The 15,348-nt window shown below is 41.8% G+C and overlaps 1 protein-coding gene across 1 annotated transcript; it reads right to left on the bottom strand.

The window, feature by feature from the left end:
* Nucleotides 1-4: 4 nt before the first annotated feature.
* LOC128747080 (peptidase M20 domain-containing protein 2-like) lies at nt 5-4,536 on the bottom strand. Its single transcript, XM_053844629.1, has 6 exons — nt 4,141-4,536; nt 3,618-3,766; nt 3,400-3,542; nt 2,222-2,376; nt 1,156-1,282; nt 5-141 (listed from the first exon to the last, which is right to left on the bottom strand). Exons 1-6 carry the CDS (start codon nt 4,534-4,536, stop codon nt 5-7), a joined length of 1,107 nt encoding a protein of 368 aa, XP_053700604.1.
* Nucleotides 4,537-15,348: the final 10,812 nt, after the last annotated feature.

Below are 15,348 nucleotides of genomic sequence, written 5' to 3' on the forward strand. Positions count from 1 at the left end.
ACAGTTAGCGGTGTTTGAGTTTGGCTCGCCTGAAATCCTCCTTCACCCTCTTCAGCAGGTCTGGGCAGGACACGACATCCACCGCGGTCATGGCCAGAGCCTTGGCCGCCCTCAGAGTGTAACTCTGCGCTTTGTCGGCCCCTGCAGGACGAAAGAAAATCAGCTTTAAGGAACGTGAAAGGCATTACTGGCCATTTGGCTCTGCGGTATGAATCCCATTCACCATCAGCATCTGACAGTCGGAGGAAAGCAGAGTGTCTAAAGAAACACGCTCTGAAGCTGCAGCTTTTGTTTCATGCACTTTCAAACAAATCCACTCCTTGTTGTTCCCTTTATTCTAATCATCACTTCAGGCATCTTTTCTTATCTCTTCCCACTGAAGCTGGCAAACATGCCTTCATGTTCTAGGCGTCATCTGGCTTGAATAATCTCCCTGCTCATATTCTGCACACATATTATGTAGGACGGATATGACTGTGGCCATAAATCACTCATGATAGTGTAAAAAAAAAAGTACATTTTTTGTATCAGGACCAAAGCACCATCTCAGTCGCTGCCAAAAAAGAATGTCAGGAAAAGAAAAGTTTTATCAATATAAAGAAATGCTTCCTGCTTCAACTGTTGCAGTGCATTATGGGACTTGTAGTGTGACCATTGATAACAGATACTGTGCTATAACAATGTCATGAACCAAAGGTATCCATTTGAAATATTATACACTGGTGGGTCGGTGACAGTCAGGGTCACGCCCTCGGACCGCAGTCGAGATCAAGTTTAAAAGTCACTTCACATGACAAACAAAAGGGATCAGTAGGGTACATTTCAGGATGAACTTGAGGAAACGTGGCCCTCGCTCTGACAGCGCTCCCACCTCGACAGCCAACATAATTGAATGGAGGATTATCTGCACGGGGAAGTCTGATTTACATTTGAAATTTCATGTACACGCTCTGTCACACCTGCGGCTGTGTTGTACTCCTTCGTGTGGTTGAACACTTGAGCTCCGATGTAAAAAAAAGGATGGATCCCGGGGATTAATTGAGATACGTTTCCGAAGTCTGTGGACCCTGGCAATATGAACAACATAGATAAATGTTAGCGTGGAAAACGTGGTTTGATGCACTTAGCATATGCAAACTTGAGATATTAACACACCGGCGAAATGAGCCGGCTGCTCTGGGAAACAGACTGCTAGAGACTTGGCGTTCTCTTCGTACAGGCGTGTTAGCGTTGTATTAGGAAGGATGTTGGAGTATGCGTGTCCCGGGTAGCTGATCTCCACCTGCAGGAGCCGAAATATAGGCATCAAGAGAAGACACAAAACATGACTGGGCCATTAACTCAAGTCTATTAGCCACTCCTTTTCCAGCACATTAGACAGCTGTCACTCATTTTAGGCGATTTCCAAGGAAATTTCTGTTCCATAAAATGACTCCCGGCAAGTCGATTCGGCTGGAAAACTCTGACCTTCATCAAGGATAAACTATTTCAACAAGTTGGCTATCAACTGGAGGAAAGCAAAAGGAAGATTTTTGCCAAAATTACAGTTACTCTATCACTAACCTGCCTGGTATGATGAAGTGCATCTGAAATTTTATTTTTCCATTATGAAGGTCTGAGTCACATGTATATAAATTCCTCGTCAAAACGTTCCCAAACTTTATATTTATCTACTACTAAAACAGATTCACAGAGTTAGTGTGCTGACCTCGAACAACTGCCTCCATATCTTAGGGAGAAAGAATTACAACCCTGCACTGCACTGCGCTCACCAAAGAACAATCATTTACAGGTGTGGCCATTTAGTCTGCACTTGCCTGGAAATGAAAATGAATACATAAAACCCTCCAGTAGATGAATGTTAGTGTTTTGTTTTTTTGCCCCACCGCCTTGAATATGTAACCATCTTTTATGTCCTCAGTTGAAAATGTGGTCACATCTGTTTAATGTGCTGCCAGCTCAGACCCAATTTAGACAAAAATTAACCACTTTTTTTGAATGAACAAGCTGCTGATTTTATGAACTAGCTTGGCCATGTTTCCATGTTTTTCTGTCGACTCCCCCTGCTGACTGCAGCTGACATTTAAAGGTTGGATTTTGGGACAGAAAGGTCATCCATGAATCATTATTTTTGAATAATGATATTCCATTTGTCAGGTGACAGACCCCACCAACAGGAATGCTTGTGCAATTAGCCAAAAAAATCCTTGGGGATGTTTACTTGACAGCCGGTCGCTGCAGCAGCTGCTCTGAAACAGGCCTCCACTTTCGCCTTCAGCTCCTCCAGATCCACGACCAGCGGCGTCCGCAGGTAATACTCCAGCTCGGTGTAGTCTGGGATGATGTTGGGCTTGACCCCTCCGTGTTTGATGATGCCTGACGTGAGTCAATTCAAAGAATGTAAGGCTGTTCAGTAGAAATTATCTAGTTTTATACTGTGTTGACTCGGCAAAAACGCGCCGGACTGTGTTTATAAGGAAGCGCATCTGTCAACAGGAAGCAACTGCTGAAACAATCTAATCTCACGCTTCCTTGTGAATGTCTTTGTGGATCTAGGGGGCAGCTCCAAGGGAAAGGGAGGTTGTCTGCCGTGTGGGACCGTTTTGACCTCCTATCAGAGAATAATGTATTCATTTCAATCTTCACCCAGTTTGTCTCAGATTATCGACTTGTCTTGTTCCAAATGTTCAAATTAATTTCAAGGTATAATTTAATCAGAAAATGTAAAAACATTGGAGTTTTTTTAATAAAAAAAACGTTTTTCACATGATACATTTTCACATTATTTAAAGAAATGGAATAATAATGAGTGCAAAGGCTACACTAGGTCATCAAATCAGTCAGTTCAGTCTGTCGTGTAGGTTGCCTGCAGGGATTTTTAATGTCCAGCAGGTGTCAGTATTCAGCGACAAAGTATCAACACAGTATCAGCACAGTGCTTCATTGTGTCAAAACGCTTTATAATGCCTCATTTACTCATCACTACTTCAAAGACAAGCTCAGTTAAATGCATCATGGCAACATTTCACTCAACATACAGTTTAATAATCCCCCCAATAAAAATCTTTTTGACCCTGCTGACCCAGGACTGAGTCACAGAAGAGGTGTAGGAGGAACTACACTTCAGAACTGGCCTGCCAGCTCTTCATTACGCTGCTCATTTCTTTAGAGGTCCTTGGGATAATTAATTTCCCATCCCTGCAATCAGAATAATAACTTCCAAGATTGAGATGAAAGGTGCACACTAGAATATAAATCAGTAAATGCTAATAAATAAGCCTCACAGGCAGATTGATGGGTTTTTCTGTGAACAGGCGCAACTCGTCCAACACTGCAGTATCCTGACTGTGACGAACGCATCCTATCTGGACCACTTGTTTTTGGGAAAGTGCCGCTCACCATGAAGCCTCCACTCGGGTTTGAGCTGCTGCCTGAGCACGGAGAGGTTATTGTAGGCCAAGACGGCGGCGTCCAGGGCATTCACCCCATCCCAAGGAGACGCAGAGGCATGACTTGCTTTTCCGTGGTACTTCACTGACACGCTGAGTGAGAGAGAGAGACAGTGATGGTGGGTGATGGGAAGCCAGTTTAACACGAGCAGCCGAAGAGGAACTCACTCTTGAATGGCAACGGCACCTTCGAAAGACAAGTCCACGTGCGCCGGGTGAGCCATGAAGACCACGTCGATGTCCGCAAACGCTCCCATGTTCAGGAGCTCCACCTTCCCACCCATGTCTTCTTCTGCAGGAGTGCCCAGAACAGTTATCTGCTCAAAGGGTTTCAAACCAGAGAAACTATTTTAGGTAATAGAATTATACATGTCCAAAATTGCTGCTCAAAAAGCAGCAGAATTAGCAATAACACTTGGTTGGCAGGAAGTCTGGTCCAAGTTTCAATGACCGGGAAATGAAATAAACAAACACATATCCTCTGTTATTCGTTTGAACTGATTTGAAGGGAATGAAAATGTTAACTTTCAGTAACACCTCGGTCAAACTTTATACACGTCCATGGTCGTCCATCTTGAAATTAAGTTTGGACACCTGTTGCAGCGTTATTCTCCTCCCTACTATTTTCACTTCACTCTACGAGGTTCAACTAAAAGCTGGGATGTGCGGCTCTATTCCCCGGTTGCTTCACCTTCACTGGTACCGCCGGGCGCTTCTGGTTCTCCAGCGCAGCCTTCAGACCCAGAGCAGCCGCCACTCCCACCTCCGCGATCAGGTTGTGTCCGCACGCGTGACCAATCCCGGGCAGCGCGTCGTACTCGCACAGGAAGCCGACATTCAGCACCGGCGCGCCGTCCGCGCCTTCTGCTGGACCCCAGCTCGCCCGGAAAGCCGTGGGAAGTCGGTACTGGCTCTGGACCGTCCAGGTCGGGTCCCGGGAGAAAAAGCGGACGAGCGTGTCGTGTGCAAACACCTCTTCACCGGCCACTTCAGGGTGGCTCCATATGTCCCGGCTCAAAGTGTGCAGCTCCTCCTTCAGTCCATCTATGAACAACTGCAGGCAGCTCTTCAGCTGCTCCGTCTCCATGTCGTCTTCAACCACACATTTGTCCGGAGCGCGCCTGAAGTGTGTTTCACCTTTGGAAATAGTAGCTTTTACAGGGCCAATGCCGTTAACTTGCAGGGCAATGTGACGTCACAACATGGGCGTGGCTAAAATTTCCGGAAGTAGCCCAAAGAAAACAATTTAAAACAATAACGTTTGCATAAACGGTGCATCTTTACATGAATGAATTATCACTATTTGTGAACACACTTCTGAAGTTGAAGTAAAATATGTATTTAAGTGAGTACAACCAAAACTTCTTTTCTCCTGTTGTGACACTTCATACTCAATTAAATAGTATTTCTAATCCGCGGGGGAAATAACGTCAAATGGCGTTTAAACAAAGTATGGCTGTGAAAAAAGGGACGTTAAACGTTTTAACTGAGGAATGCCTGTCTTTCTTCAGTAGCACGTACAAAAAATGTAAATTAAATATGATATATACCGCTAGGAACAAAGGAATACATGTAAATGTTTGTTGAATTTAAAATATCTCCATACGGATTTAATGCCGTAAAGTACCAGATTTTAATTTCAGAATTCGGTCCATTCCAATGCATCTTTATAAGATTGAATTTTCATTATTTGTGAATACGCGCTTGTGAAGTTTTAAAATCAATATTCAAGTGAGTTCAACTAAAACTTTTCTTCTTTTGTGACACTTTATACTTATAGTTAAATAGTATATCTAATCCGTGGGGAAAATAATGATGTCAAAACAAGGTATGGCTCTAAAAAAAAAAGAATGTGAAGCGTTTAACTGATGGTATGAATGCGTCTCTTTCTTTAGTAGCATGTACAAAAAATGTTTTAAAACTCATATTTAGGTTAGTGAAATTAATAACTAAGCAATACATGTAATTATTTATTGAACTTAAAATATATTTATATAAATTTAATGCTGTACATTTTCTTTGAGGTGCCGGATTTTAATTTCCGAATTCAATCCATGCAAACAATTTCGGAACCCTATAAGCATGTCACGAGGTCAACCACGTAACAAACAAAACGAGGCCAGACGCGTACCATGACGCTTTTTGAACACTAGAGGGAGCGCGCTCTCTGTAACAGATGTCACCAGCATGTGTCCATCAGTCTGAAAATGAATTCATATGCAGTTTATAGCCATTTGTTCCGGGTATAACGCCGCAGAGAATGCAAATTATTAGTTGACGAGTAAGTGCCTTATATGTCTGGAGGTAAAACAACCAAACAAATGGAACTAGTCTTCAAAGCAGCTTGTTGAAATGGCATCCTGCAGTGTGTGCCACACAGCAGGTGTAGTGGTTCGTGTAGGATTTGGGGGGGTTAATTGGGGTCAGTTGTCAGTCACAGGAGGAGACATGTTGAGCAGCGCTGTGCAAGCTGACACTGGACAGGCCTGTCTGTCAGTTCACGTTACGCCCCACTGCAGACACAGACAATCTCCATTGTCTATCAATTAAGTGACATGGAAGGGAGGACCGCTTCTGTCACTCCATTGTTTTAATTCAGGATTCGCCTTCAGGGCCATGTGTTTGGTTTCACATGCTTTGAGAGCGATAATAGAGCTTATTGCTTCACATAGGATTAGACCAGAAGCAGAAGCACATGACGTCAGATGAGCAAGAACAGGGGTAATGTATGAGGAAGCGGTCAGTATTTGAGGACGTTTGGCATCCCACAATACCGTATCATAGTGAGTAGTGAGAACAGGAGGAAGCGCAGGAGGACGGCGGCCTTGACAGACTAGATGTGGTGCTGAGGGCTGCATGACTCTGATGCCTGCTTCTCAAAAACCCATTACTCTGAGGTATGAAGAAAAACCCCTGAGAGGGAAGCACCTTTTTCCTAGAGAAGTGTGCAAACCTATTAAAAACAGACTGCATTTTCAAGGAAGAGAAAATGTAAATGAATTTATTCACCATGAAACTTGTGCATTCCGAAGATAAGACTGCTAGAAAACAAAATATTCATGAATCACTCACATTCTGTTCCTACTTCTAGTAGAGCAAGTGCAATCTAGCCTTTGCAAACAGACATTTTCTGATCAATACATTCCACAGGGTAAGTAAGGATGATAAACAATGGTTGTAAAGGGGCCTTTATGTGTCTCAAGGTTACTGAGCAATCGTATAATAACACCGGCCGCAGCCTGCTGTTGTATTGTCCGGAACATTGACAGGTCGTTGATGAGCCTGGTTTTAAACATAAGGTTCCAGTTGACTGACAAGAACTGACAAGGTGTCAGTTGTGCTCGCTCTGTCCTGTCAGGATCACTATTGAACAAAACGCTGCCTTGGAGGATGCTGGGAAATCCTCTGGGCGGCTTCAGTATCCCGTGGAGCCATTGGGTGGTTGGAAAATATGCCTTCTGGGTATTAAAAATGAACATGTCTGTGTGTTGTTGTGTGTGTGCTGCTGAAGGTGTGTTTGCCTGTTCGTCTTGACAATCCCAGCTCCGACATTATTGTCACATCACTGCACAGTGTGCGGCTCTGAGCTCGCCAAGCCGGAATACATTAACACCTCACGTTATCAAGTTGTCCGGCATCTGCAGGAGGTGGAGACAGGCCGGTGTTACACTGCTGTTTTTCAGATGAATTATCACCAACCACTGCTTGTGAAGCCATAAATGATCATTCTGCTTCTGGACTGCAGATATGAACTATGGATTTCTATGGTTAAATGAGAAAAAGCTTTATTTTCATTCACTCTTTTGATTCTTACTGACTGAATCCAGGTATTGCTCATGGAAATCCATGTCCATGTTTTGCATCATTTAAATTTTTGCATGAAGAATTAAGTGTAAAGAGTAAAAGAATACAGTGAGTGCAAAAAATCTTAAATAATATTTACATTTATTTCCTTTCCATATTCATTTCCACTTTTAAAAAATACATATTTCATTTATTTTTTACAATTACAATTTATTTATATATTTATTACATGCATTTATTTTCCACTTTTGTAACTTCTAGTCCTCCAAATGCAAGGTCCAGGCAAAAAACAGTGTACAGAAGGCCGCTGGTCACATTTACCATAATATTATTCAGATTATTCAGGGCAGAAGTGTAGGGTTAGGTAAAGAGGAAGAAGAGAAGGAAGTGGAGAAGAAAAAAAAGACGATGAAAGAGGAGGTAGTAGAGAAGAAAAAGAAGATGAAGGAGCAAATGGAGAAGAAAAAGAAGATGGGAAAGTGGAGAAGAAGAAGAAGATGAAGGAGGAGGAGATGAACATATGAAGGAGGAGGACGTGTAGAAGCGGGAGAAAGAGGAGGAGGAGAAGATGGAGGGGGAGAAGGCAAAGAAGATGAGGTAGAAGAGGACAAGAAAAAGCATATAAAGAAGGAGGAAAAGCAGGAGTAGGAGAAGGTGAAGATGAAGATGAGGTAGAGGAGTTTGCAAAGAAGAAGAAGATGAAGTAGACCAGGAGGCGGGTGGGAGAAGAATATGATGAAGAAGAAGACGCCCATCTGTATTTCCATCCATCTGTATCAACGTTTCATGGCAAAAATGGTCCAGATATCAACATTGCATTTGGTGCACTTGGACTATTGAATACAGTTGAGCTAACTGTACTTACTTACGGGCCTCATGAAGCAAACTGGTGTCCCTCAGTTGGACACCCCAGCTCAGATTGTCGATGCAGTCTCTGCTCTAACTGGACTGGATGTTTTCTCTTCACAGCTATGATGAGGCAAATCAAGTGTGACCAAGCCGCCGATGCTGCCCATCGCGCCTACACTTCACACTTCCACTCAGGATGAAGGGTGTTTGGTCGTCCTCCAGGAGGAAGCACCAACCCGCCGCTGACTAAGGAGCTCATTTTCACAATCAAATTACATATTTTAACTTCTTCCTTCCATGAAAACAGGTCACCTAACGGCTTTTATGCAACTACAAAGTGAAACAATGCCGGATAATAACAACAAGCAGGGCATTCAATATCTCATCAGGAGCAGATGAAGCACAGTGGCAGGTAGAGCACTCCTGTCCTCAGGCGACGGAACAAGTGGGACATTGAAGCGCGGAGAAGCAAATAAGCCAATAAAAGCAGAACATGGGCATTATGCAGATTGTTATTTCCTGAAAAGTGACCTCCAAAATAGCTTGTCATGCTAAGGGATAGTGTTGTATATCTTCATTGTCTTCTGCTGCCAGACCACCAAACCAGAGCTCCCACCCGCTGCTTTCTAGTTGAGAGCCTCGGCCAGCGCAAACATATATCATCATACATCAATATTCCAAGTCCACCACACGAGGAGCTATATTTCATCCGCAGACTGACTCCTTTTTCCAGCAACAGGCGTCCCTTGATGTACACGCAGGTTCAAGTTATTCTCAGGATTCACCTTTCCTTCTCCCAACCTGGGAGCCCGTCGCTGCCTGTAGCAGCTCAGAGCCCATCTGACCTTTCATTGTTTGACAGCGCGGAAGAGGCCGCTGTCCGCACAAATAACATCAGCAGGAACACACACAAGGCTTTGTGTGAGGGAGCTTTATGGTCTCCAGAATGTTCTTTCTCCGCCAGTCCAGAAACAAAACAGTACCGTGATGACTGTCAGGACTATTTGGCATGTCATCACCTTTACCCGACCGTGATAAAGCTTTTTTCATTTTAACATTTCTAGGATTTTCTAACTTGGAAATTATAGTGGGGCGTTAAATTAATCTTGCAGGGAGACAGATCACAGTGGAAGCTGCAAAATTAAGATTTTTGAAAATCATTTGGCAGGAAATTAGTGTCAAAACAGAACATGATATTAGTCACTTGGCACAACTTGTGGAAAAGCTTGAGTGCTAATCTTCCTCGGTCACAATCTCCACCTGCTTTTACAGTTATTTCGTTTTGGGAATTCGCATCGAACAAGGCTTCTATAAAATGTTTGCGGCCACCGGAATCGCTCGGTTTGCCCCATGTCATCGCTCTCCCAGTGATGCTAAGCGAGGAGGCTCGGACTCACAGCCCTTCCCCAACTGGCCCTCCGAGGACAGATAAAGCCTCAGTTCAACACACATCCAACCTGCCTCATTTAGTTGTTCAAACAGGAGCCACAGAGTTTTCCACGGTGATGTCAAGAATGGAAACCCATCCTCCTGGCACACAGCATCTTGCTCATCCTCACACGATGCACTTGTCGCCTCTCCGTCTCCACGAGTCAAAGGGACGACGTGAGTGTTAATTGGCAGTTGTCCCGTGGGAACACGCAGGCGTTGTCTTTGTCCTCTGTGTTTATTAGTTGTAGGGATTGCCACGGCGCTCACCATTCCACTTCACTTGATCTTCTTTCTGACCTGTTGTGCAGGAATAGTGAGGGTGAACTAGCGTTTAGCATGTGGAGCTAATGTTCCGTAAGGCGAGATTCTTTCATGTTCATTCATATTTGTGTAGAGGGTAAGTCAGTCTGGTGGGGGGCGGAGTCTACAGTTGGAAAAGGAAAGTCAACATGGAGGATCGGCCAAATCAAGCAATCATTTGTTAGCGCTACGCGATTGGTCGCCGGAGTTCAGATTTTGAAGCGATAAATGGCGCCTGAAGCTGTGACCCTGATACCCGAAAAATTCAGTTGATGTTCTTTCTGACCTGTTGTGCTTGAATGGAGGGGGTGAACTAGCGTTTAGCATGTGAAGCTAACGCTCCTCAGGGCGGGATTCTTTCGTGTTCATTCATATTTGTGTAAAGGGTAAGTCGGTCTGGTGGGGGGCGGAGTCTACGGTTGGAAAAGGAAAGTCAGCATGGAGGATCGGCCAAATCAAACTATCATTTGTTTGTCGCCGGAGTTCGTATTTTGAAGCGACAAATGTCACCTGAAGCTGTGACCCTGACACAACAAATGTGACCCTGACGCCCCAAATGTGCCGCACCTTACCTCCCATATCGTAATGTGACAGTCGGTCGCGCCTCAACATTGACTTCCTATTGGTGTCAAAGATCCTTCAGGGTTCCCAGAAAGAATAACAAGTGTGATGGAGCACCACAGGTGCTGGTATCTGGTTCTTCCTCTTAAAAGACTGGAGGCCAGGTCCACTCTGAATGACTCCAGAGAAAGAGAATCCATATTTTAAGATATAATGAGCTGAATTAAAAACCGAACAGTGACGCTCATAAACCCGATTGATGTTTGCGATGGGGCAGACTTCCATCCTCTCTGACACCAACAATTATGAGAGTTCCAATCTCATTTCCATCACCGCCGGTGAGGCCTTTGCTTTTTTCATTTTTCCTTTTTTTTTCTTCTTTTTTACGAGAGGCTGTTAAAGAAATGAAAGATTAAACGCTGTGAAGCTTGTTATAAAACGGGTGTTCTGTGTCGTCTGCTGCCCCAAAAGGTTTCCTTGTCGTTCACATGACGGCGGGCATAAATTACTCACCGAGAAAAGTAATAATGTGCTCTCATGAAATTGCTTTTGTCTAATTAGATTTCTTCAGAAGATACTGTCAGAGACTAATCCATCTTTGGAGAGCCTTTTTTCTTGATGGAGATTAAAAAGATGGTCACCGTAATACAACAGTGGATTCAATTGATCACAGTGTTTATCCAGATATGAAGATAAATCTCAGACTCACGTGGAAATATTGTTAGACAAGCGAGAGTTTAAGCTACTTGTTCAAAAGTAGGTCAGAGAGTGTGGACGTGATCGTGTACAGTTGTCTATTGGCTTTTGAGGTATCTTCACCTTTTCTTTCTTCCCTTTATTCTCGGTTAGGTACTCGGTGCCTGGTACTTCAAAACAGGTGTCCACATTTTAGTCTCAAAATACTGTGAAGATGGACCAGGGCAAAGTGAGGCCTGGGGGCCACATGGGGCCTTTTGATGGCCCACCTGAGGTCGAAGTAAAATTGATCATAAACATATTTTATTCTTCTTGTCATTTGTCTTCGCCTTGCCTCTGAAAACAAATGGAAAGAGTTTTTTTTTTTTTAATTTGGTGGCTTTACATCATAGTTAAATGGTTTGACTTTTTCCTTCCCTTATTTATATTCAAATAAAACTGAAAGACAATGAAATCAGATATATAAATTTTTACCCATCATATTATGGCTGTTTGTCTTGGCCCCTTCTTTTTTTGGTGTCCCGCTCGTCATTCAAAGTGAGAAATAATCGCTCACTTTCAGACTCAAGAAAATATTATATCTAAATAAAACTGATTGTAAATGTAAAACTGGTCATAAACATCTTTAATACTTCTTATCATTTGTCTTTTTGGAGCGTGAGCCTTGCCTCTGAAAACAAATGGAAAGAATTTTTTGTTTTAATTCGGTGGATTTACATCAAAGTGACATGGTTTGGCGTTTTCCTGCCAATAATTATTATAAAATAAAACAGAAAAACAATATATTTGATGTATTTTTCAAGTTTTTTTAATAAAGTTTTCCCATCATATTATGGCTCTTTGTCTTTGTCCCTTCTTTTTTTTTGGTGTCCATCTCATTCAAAAGCGAGAAACAATCTCTCACTTTCACACAAACACTTCAAGCTTCTTTCCAAGTGACACCCATTTTAAATGACCAAACTTGTTGGCCTCCTCCTCTGCTGGCATATTCCAGGCAGAAAACTCACAATAAAAACGGGCCGATCACATGACTCAAGCAGAATTGTGCAGGTACAAAATGACCATCAAGGTTGGAGCTGACGCACACGACTCTCACAGCGGCTTCACGATGCTTGCATCCTTATTCATAACCTGTCATCCCTGCGACCGGCTCAGCTTCTGTGGCTGAACCAGCTTGGTCAGTACTGACAAGAGAAGATGGGAAAAATCACTGCTAATGTGTTTGGGTAGCGCATTATGGCGGCGCGCTTCCATCTTCCAGTGATGCTCACTTAAAGCTGCCCGCTTTAATCATGTGATCGCAGACAGTTGGGCCCAAACTCCCCAGGCTGAAACATCAAACATGCAGCGATAGGCCTCCAATAACCAACGTGTCCACGCGCCGTCTCCTGAATCAAAGGCTGCTTTCATCTGAGACGATGAGAAGGTGTCGCAAGTGAAACTTTAGCTTTGTCGTAACGTCGCTAAAATGCTTATTATTCCATAGTAACAGGTGCCGCGCGCGTGACACGCCATTAATCAATCCACACTTAACAATGAACCTCGGACGTGAGTGGTCCTCACCCCTGACCCCGCAGTCCGACATGTATTCGGGGGAGAGTGATGGCGGTTGAACTTCCGTGAACCCAAGTCTGGTGTGGCTGATGAGCCGTAGCTGTGCGTGCGCGACAACAAACCAGTTAGCTACCAGTTAGCAGACATTAGCAGCCACAATCCTGATCCAGATTTAACTTCTTCCTTTTCTTTGTCCAGATAATATTGTGTATTTTAGCCGAGTTTCAAATGAAATGTGACTTATTTGTTTATGTAGAATATAGCAATATATCAAGATATGGTCATACTGTATCAATAATACAGTATGACCATATATATTTTATATATATATATATATATATATATATATATATATATATATATATATATATATATATATATATATAAAATGAATCAAAAAAATGTTACCCCAAAAAATTGGGTAATTTTTCATTAATAAAATTTACCCACATTTAATTTGAAAATCCAAATTCAATTCAAAAAGGAAATTCAGTTTAATTTTGTATATGGAAAATCAATACGGAAAAATCTGCACTATTAATACAGAATAATACGGAAAAATCCATATTATGTATGCAGAAAAAATTAATATTTCATTTATATTTTATGACAATTTGTCATTTTCTTTATTTTTCTTTATTTTCTTTCTTTGATCTTTTTCTTTATCCTTTTGTTCTTCCTTTTATTTCAACTTTTTATACTTTCTATAATATATTAAAAATATTCATTTAACGTTATATATTGAAATAAATATATAACATTCCACTTATATATTTTCGTTTTTTCAGTCATATTTTCTATGCCAGTTTTTCCATCCGGGTCATTTGTTTCCAAAAATGATAAAAGGGAAGTCGATTCAGACAAGATATACAGGGGTTGGAGAAAATAATGGAAACACCTTAAAGCCAAGCTTTTTTTTTATCTCTAAGGTGTTTCCATTATTTTGTCCAACCCCTGTATGGATGTATGAGCTTGAAAGGGAGATGCATTTGGGCAAAATATCTGCATATAAAAAGTCGCTTCTGATCAAATATTTCGGGTGCTGGTGGTGAGAGGTAAATGAAAGAACAAATGAGACATGGCTGGCGGCTTGTTCCGCTTCATTACTTGAATAAAAAAATCATTTCTGGTCCATTCATCTGCTGTTTAATGAGACATTTCTATCCACCTGTATTTCTCAAACTCTGCAGAGCGAGGCTCAGAAACACGTGGCGACCCACATCACGTACGCAGACAAACACAATGGCAATGACCTTGTGTCGTTGTAATGTAGCGGTCGCCATGGCGATGCAACTGAGACACCAAGTCCTTTCCCATTTCTTCTCACTCTAAATGTGAGATTGGACGAAACATATTTTGAAGGACCTTCAGTCTCAGAACAAAAGGATGAATATGGAGGGAGTTTATATAATTATCAAAAGCGTTTCCAAAGGGAAGCAAAGCTCCTCATGATGGGTTTTAATATGCGCCCTACTCAGATGATTGACTCAGTCGCTTAAAGCGGAGTAAGAATCTCCAGACTGATGGCAGGAGGCAGGCTGCCAAGCGGCCTGTTAATGCTCCACACTCATCCATCCACTCTCCAGCCCAGATGGCCGTGATTGTTGAGGAGAGATGAATCCCACCTGACAAAAAAGAAGCTTCAATCTGACTGCTGTGTGTGATTCAACACGCATTTTATGTGATCGTGACATCGTAGTCTCATCACACTTCTTTATAGGCAAACCACTTAAACACAACACTGACACCATACACTGCTGTTGTGCCTGAAAATATTTTGAAAGAACTGCCTTTTTTTCAATATTTATTTTTGCTTTTTATGGTAACGGTATAAGAATATTTGTCACAAGAAGCCACGTTTTTCAATGTGAATGAATTTGGTACATTACTGAATCATGATGGACCCATACATACATTTAAACAACAACATATTGTTTATTTTTCATCAGTTTGACAGTAGCACAATAAACCACGATGGTGGCTATATTCAAGTTTTTATATCACCTTATTTAAACTAAAGCTCTTTTCATGTCTTGAAAATATTTGTGCAAGAATTTCAATTTTATAAGAATTTCAAGTCCATTCAGAGTAGTGGAAACCCTGGCCATTGTGTAGTGAAAAACCTTCAACAACAACAACAACAACAAACATTCTGCCATGTTTGTTGTTGTTGTTATCATCCCTGTTGTCTGGAGAGCAAACCAATTAAATGCTTAAATATTTTAACACATGTTTTATGTGTTGTAGTTAATTAATCACGATTAACTCGTAAAAGTCCCACCACGAATTTATACATATATTTTATATATTTCTCATTTTTTTCTTTTTTTAAATTACCTTGCTTTCTGTTGTTCCTGGATTTCTTACCAGGTTTTCCCAGCATCCTTATTTTCCTTATTACATTCCTTATTTTTTTAACTCCGAATTTAATTTCATTTATAATTTAATTGTTTGCTGCCTTACAGACTTGTTTTTACTGTATATGGATTAGCTATGGATTATTGAGCTGCAATTACTACTACTACTACTACTTTGCGCTGTGGACATCAAGTGAGACTAAGAGGAGAGTGCAGGCAGGGTGGAAGACGTGGCTCTGACTAACATGGGTGACTTCTTCAACAGGAGAGTATTTGTACTTGAAAACACATGTGCATGAAAAGGTTGAAATACAGTAATAAAGAAATGTATAAACAATAAATAGCTG

Source organism: Synchiropus splendidus, chromosome 16, assembly GCF_027744825.2.
Source record: "Synchiropus splendidus isolate RoL2022-P1 chromosome 16, RoL_Sspl_1.0, whole genome shotgun sequence".
NCBI lineage: Eukaryota > Metazoa > Chordata > Actinopteri > Syngnathiformes > Callionymidae > Synchiropus > Synchiropus splendidus.